Source organism: Henckelia pumila, chromosome 3, assembly GCF_033568475.1.
Source record: "Henckelia pumila isolate YLH828 chromosome 3, ASM3356847v2, whole genome shotgun sequence".
In the NCBI taxonomy this organism is placed as follows: domain Eukaryota; kingdom Viridiplantae; phylum Streptophyta; class Magnoliopsida; order Lamiales; family Gesneriaceae; genus Henckelia; species Henckelia pumila.
The window spans coordinates 36,028,119-36,034,659 of record NC_133122.1 but is presented as its reverse complement, the minus strand read 5'-3'; the positions used below and the strand labels follow the sequence as shown (position 1 = coordinate 36,034,659).

The 6,541-nt window shown below is 36.3% G+C and overlaps 1 protein-coding gene across 1 annotated transcript; it reads left to right on the top strand.

Annotated features, from left to right (window-relative positions):
• Nucleotides 1-4,317: 4,317 nt before the first annotated feature.
• LOC140888462 (F-box protein At5g07610-like) lies at nucleotides 4,318-5,310 on the top strand. Its single transcript, XM_073296147.1, has one exon. The coding sequence runs from the start codon at nucleotides 4,318-4,320 to the stop codon at nucleotides 5,308-5,310; it is 993 nt and encodes a 330-aa protein (XP_073152248.1).
• Nucleotides 5,311-6,541: the final 1,231 nt, after the last annotated feature.

The window sequence follows — 6,541 nt, the reverse complement described above, 5'->3', positions numbered from 1 at the left end:
AGAAGAATTAGAAGATCGAGAACAAGACCAGTTTTGGGGTTGGTGAAAGAATGAACTTTAGGATTTAATTTTGTTATTTTTTTAGGGATTGTTGCATTTAATATTTTGATATTTAAGTCTTTTAGTCGCTTCCGCAATTATGTATTAGTTTTTGGGTTAACGAGTTGTAAAGACAATGTTTTTGGAGCTTTTATTTATGAGAAAATACTGGTTTGCATATACTGTATTAAGAGCGTGGTTGTTTTCGAATTTTATTTGAAAGCAATGGCGGTGTCACCCGACCCCGGGATCGGGGCGTGACACATACACTTATCACTTTTTGCATCAAACTTAGCAAGATGATCTCTATCATTCAAAACGTAACATACACATCCAAAAACATGAAAATATTTAAGGTTTGGTCTCTTTCCCATAAGAATTTCATAGGATGTCATAGTAGTACCATTCCTCAAATAAACTCTATTTGAAATATGACATGCAGTATTCAAGGCTTCTGCCCAAAAACGTTTTGAAATATTCTTTGAACTCAACATCACTCTTGCCATTTTTTGCAAAGTTCTATTTTTCCTTTCAGCAATTTCATTTTGTTGTGGAGTTTTAGGAGCAGAAAATTCATGAGAAATACCCTTTTTATCATACAAACTAGCAAAATAAGAGTTTTCGAACTCCTTACCATGATCAGTGCGAATACGGATTACCTTCAGATTGTGAAGATTCGAAATCTTAGTGAGCAGTTTCTTGAATACCTCAAATGTGTTTGATTTTTCTCTCAAAAAATTTACCCAAGTATATCGTGAAAAATCATCCACACAAACAAAAAAATATTTCTTACTACCAAAGCTTTCAACATCCATTGGACCCATCAAGTCCATATGTACAAGCTCAAGGCAACGTGTTGTCACAGATGTTGGCAACATCTCGTGTGACACCCTAGTCTGCTTCTCTTTTTGACATGCTTCACACATAAATGGAACACCAGATTTTAAGTTAGGCATACCTCTGACAGTATCTAACTTACTCAAGTTCTTTAGAATTTTGAAATTATCATGACCCAATTTTTGATGTCATATGTCAAATTCAGTCACTTTTGTGTGTCTACAAGCCATCTCTTCTCTAAGTTGATAGCAATTGTCAGATGACCTGGTACCTGTCATGACACACAAATTTGAATTATCAAATACTTTGCACATTTTCTTATCAAATTGCACATGTAAAATATCATCACAAATTTGGCTTATGCTTATTAGATTTGCGGTCAATCCTTCAACATGAAGCACATTGCGAAGCTTAGAAAATCCAACAACATTCAGAGTTCCTTTTCCAACAAATGTTTCCCTTTGAACCTCCTCCATAGGTTACTTTTTCACTTTTCTGTTCAACATAATCAATGAGAAACTTCTTGGAACCTGTCATATGACGTTAGCTACCGCTATCAAAGTACCAAGCACCTGAAACATTAGTTCTCAAAGCAGTATAAATCATATAACAGTGAATATCAGCTTTTGGTAACCAAACCTTTTTTACAGTAGATCTGTTTCTGTAGATGTTGTGGGAGGGTATTGGCAACACCATAGGCAATACCTTCGATGCAGATCTATGTCTGTCGTCTTCCTGTAACTTAAAACAATATGGTTTAATATGACCAGGTCTATGACAATAGTGACAAATATACTTACGTTTCCTTCTAGACACATAAGGAGCAGTATGATGTGGCTTTGGTTTCGGAGGAACAATTGGTAAGGCCTTTTTGGTTGAGCTTTCAGTACAGCTGCTTTTCTTGACAAACCATGGCCTTTTGAGCTTTCATCAACCTCAAATTCGCTATTTTCAAAACCTAAACCAGTCGTACCATCTCTTTCCATCATGAGTAGTGAATCAAGCTTGATAGTGCTTGAATTAAACTTGGCCAATGTAGCTTTTGCTCTTCCGAATTCTTCTTTCACTTGACTCAATTAGATATCTTTCTTACTCAGCATAACTTCAAGCCTTGACATATCAGCCTTTAGTTCAGAATTTTCTTTTGAAAGAATAATATTCATCTTATTCCTTTCAATCCAATCAGCATGTAACTCTTCAAAAATCATCCGAGTTTCTTCCATGGATATAATATCATCACCTGAATCATTATTACACACATTATCAGTAATGGAAGAATTTAAACAAACTGACCTTTGGGAGGTGTTACGACCAGCTGCGGCAACACCTAAAGGATTGACTTGAAACTTCTTCTTGCTTTCCAGTAGGGCAGATACGGCAGTGTGGCTTTCTTCATCTTCTTGTTCTTCTTCATCAGACTCTTCATCACTTAAAGACGTATTCATACCTTTCTTAAGAATGTCAGTATATTCATTTGCATAATGTCCAAAGCCTTGACAAGCATGACATTGTACCGTGTCTAACTTCTTTGGAACTAATTTCTTCTTTCCTTCCAACATCATTCGAGGCTTAGGAGTATCAGTAAGCTTCCTTGGTGACTGTTCTGGTCCAGTAATTCTCAGAGGCTTGTTAGAGAACAATGGAGCCTTGAGATTTTGATCCGTCTTTCTGGTCTCTTTCATCTTCTTCAGATAATCATTGAATTTTTAGTCATGAGAGAGATTGAATCATCCTCTAGATCAGACTGCTGAACTTCTTGATGGAATTAAACATATTCCTCGTATGAGGGCTTTGAAGCTTGAAGTGCTATTGATTTCCCTTTATACTTCTCTTGTGCTGTAGAGTTCATCTCAAAGACTTGAAGGATACTAATCAGTTCAATCATCTTCATCTTTGAGGTGTCTTTTACCTCCTCAAGCGCCCAAATCTTCCCATTGAATCTCTTTGGCAAAGACCGAAGAACTTTGTTCACCATATTCTCACTAGAAATAGGTCCTCCAAGAGCATGCGCCTCTGTAGCTATCTCCCTAACTTTTTTTTTTTTTTAATCATAATCAGCAATAATCTCATTCTCATCCATCCTGATATTCTCAAATTTTGCGTTTAACAATCTCAGTCTTGTTCTTCTCACACTATTAGTTCCTTCACAGTGTTCTAGAAGAGCATCCCATGCATCTTTTGCAACTGTGCAGTCAGCTATGATTCCAAACATTCTCATATCCACAGATGAAAAAATTGCATTGATTGATTTAGTATTGTAGCTTGAACTTTGTGTTTTTTCAGCGGTCCAAGTTTCTTGTGGCTTGAGAATGTATTCTCCATCTTGATCTAGCATCTTTGGAGGATTCCAACCAGTAAGAATACTTTGCCATGCACGAACATCCATCGCTTTGATAGTGTATCGCATCCTTGTCTTCCACAATGCATAATTCGTGTCATCTAGAATCGGAGGTTTCAAAAATGAGTTCGCAACAGACGATGAGTCCATCTTATTCCCTGTAATAAAATAAACAAACCAGGATCAGTTCTTAGTGTATCAAGAATATGTCTCTGATGCCACTTGAAAGGAAATAAAGGTTGCACATAAACAGTTTTAGGTATTATGTGTTGACAACACCTACAATAATATCTTGAGTAATTTGCAGCGGAATATAATTTAAGCGTGAGTATAATAAACAAGCAATCAAATAAATAGACTCAAATATTTTAAGCAAGAGTATAAAATACTCTTGCAGCGCCTTATGACAAAATTTTCACTAGAAAATAATCAAAAAATTTTACAAACCCTAAAACTAGTGATTATTGTAAAAACCAATTTCTCAACACAAGTGAGAAAATACACAATAAAAGTTCTCCTAAAAATTCTATGTGAAATAGAATAAATAAAAAACGAAGCAAGGAGAAAAATCTTGATGCAACAACACTCTTCAATCTTTGATCTTCGAGTGATCTTCAATTCTTCAAGGCAATCAAGTACTCACGACCCAAAATCCACTTCAGAAAATCTTCTGATTTGTTATCGCCTTTTAGCTCACTCAATCGGTCTCACTCTATATCTTGGTCGGTCTATTGTCCTTCTTAAATAAGATTAGAGAATCATTTCTTATAGATGTTTACTTGTAGACATATAATTTTAGATATTGTTTCTTTTTTATTAATTCAAATATTCTACAATACAAAGGAAACAAATCATTATAGATGAGATAATGAATAAATATTAAAATTAACCATATCTCAAATCTAAATAAATAAGAAGATAAACGATTTAAAACTTGTGATAAAAGAAAGACAAAAGACCAAATTTAATTTTTTAAAATAGAAAAGATTTAAGGAATATGAATTCCTTTCATAACTGAAAACGTTAATTTTCTCCGCATAAAACACCGTCTGTCTTCACAGAAACAAATTATCAGCACAATAATCTCTCTCTCTTTATATATCATGGCCAACAAAAGATCCCGAGTCCCGTCGTCCGTCGACCTAGTCTTCGACGACGACGATTTACTGTCGACGATTCTACTCTTCGTCCCCGCGAAACCCCTCGTCAGCGGCATCAAATTAGTCTCCAAACGATGGCAATCCCTCGTCTCCGACAAACAGTTTCGCCTCATGCATGCACTCCACCACCGCCGCCGCCACAGCCCACCCACTTCTTTCATAATCCGCGCGAACCCCAGATGTTTTTTCTACTTCTGCCCGGGCCTCGAAATCTTTCGGCCATTCGAATTTCGTTTCCCCTACTCAAAAATATTGCAATCTTGTCACGGATTACTCTTGCTGGAGACAAGAAAAACTCTTTACGGAGCAAAAAATTACTCTGTATACAATCCCACCACCGCTGAATCAAGAGACATCTTGATCATGGGGAGTATTTCAGGCCTTTGCTTGGCTTTTGATCCCGCGGTATCTCCCTTCTATAAAGTTATCTCCATCAAGCAGCGTGACAAGAAGCATTCGTTGTCTCTGTACTGGATTGAAATTTATGATTCCCAAACCCGTTCATGGACGTGCTTGAAGAAACCGTTCACTTCCATACACGATGCCAATTTCTTCAACGGGATTTTCTGGAACAACGGAATATACTGGATAAGGAGAGACATGAACGGGAAATCGTATTACCTCGATCTTGAGACGGGGATCGTGGGGACACCTAAAAGAGTGGTGACGCATAAAAGATGCAACACCGGAAGTCGGAAGAACTACGTGATGGAATCCGACGGAAACTTGCATTATGTTTCTTTGTATTCTCGAGCGATGGACAAGATGATGAGCTTGAAGGTTTCGGTGTTGCTGAATGATTTAGCATGGTTTGAGAAGCACAAGGTGATGAATTTGAGTCCCCTTTTTACAAAATTTCAAGAGGCGCAAGTAGCTGTGTTGTGTATTGCTAGACTAGGGGGGATACGGAAGAAGACTCGGCGGTGTTGTTTTTGATGTGGGATAAGATAGTTTTTTTATAGGTTTTGTGATGGATATTTCAAGGATATTTTTCATCATTTGCCCACCAAGGAGTTCTACAAACATGGTTCGATTGCATTATCAACATAACCATGCTTATCCATTCATCGAGACTTTGGTTCCTTTTTGAATATAATTAAGGATCGATCGAAATATATATATAGGTGCGTGCATTTTATGTATGAATTAGCGTACACAAAATTGCTAATTTTTTTGTTTATATGAGAAGTTTCTTTTAATTTGCTTAATTGGATTTATGCAGTACTCGGATGTAACATTGTTGTAATGTTATGTATGAGTGCAAGCGAATCAAGTTAATTTGTTCGGGGTGAACTCGTACGTGCCTTGGTCAAATGCACGTATTTGCAAATGTTATTAAATTTTGTTGCTTTGGTATTCATTTTACTTTTGACATAGACCGTCAAACAATGCCTATAAGCAACATGCTATATTCGCTATATATTTCTTCATTTTAGATTTTATTTACTTTTAGTTCATGCTTTTATTTTAAGCGTGCATTAGTACTAGACTAATTATATTTTTGGTTTTGTAATTTGTATTAATTTTTTTTTTCGTTCCACTAAAAATAAATTTACATTTTAATTCTAATCTTGTAGCGTTCATGTTTTTTTTGTAGTGACTCTTGCTATTCGGATCATTTACCGACTTGCAAACTTACATGCAATTAACTAATAGCAAAATAATTAAATAGGGCAACTCTTGCGGAAATTTTAAAATATATTTACAACATAAAACAAAAAATACAACCGGTATTACAACCCAAATATAGTTATACAACCATATTGAAATACTGTATCCTATGTAAGCAAACAAAACCCTCACTTGTCTCTGGCCCCTGCACTTAATCTTGCCTCGAACCTCCTGCTCCGTCCAACCTGAGACCTATCTCATTGAATGGTGGGTGTCTTAGATAATACAAAAGATGTGAGCGACTAATGTCTAGTAGACAAGTATGAGTATACAAATATATTTGATGCATGCAAAGTGAGATGATTGGGGGACTGATCAACTATCAAGTTCTGCTCAGATTAGGCGCCAATGAGTATATAACACCATATGAGAATCCAACCTAATGGGTAGCTCATACACTTGTCTAGATCACCGTAGGATCAGTCTCATGCCATCAAAAGAGCTCCCGATTTCAGATCGTGTATACATGTGTAGGGTTGAGCGACCCTACTAGAAT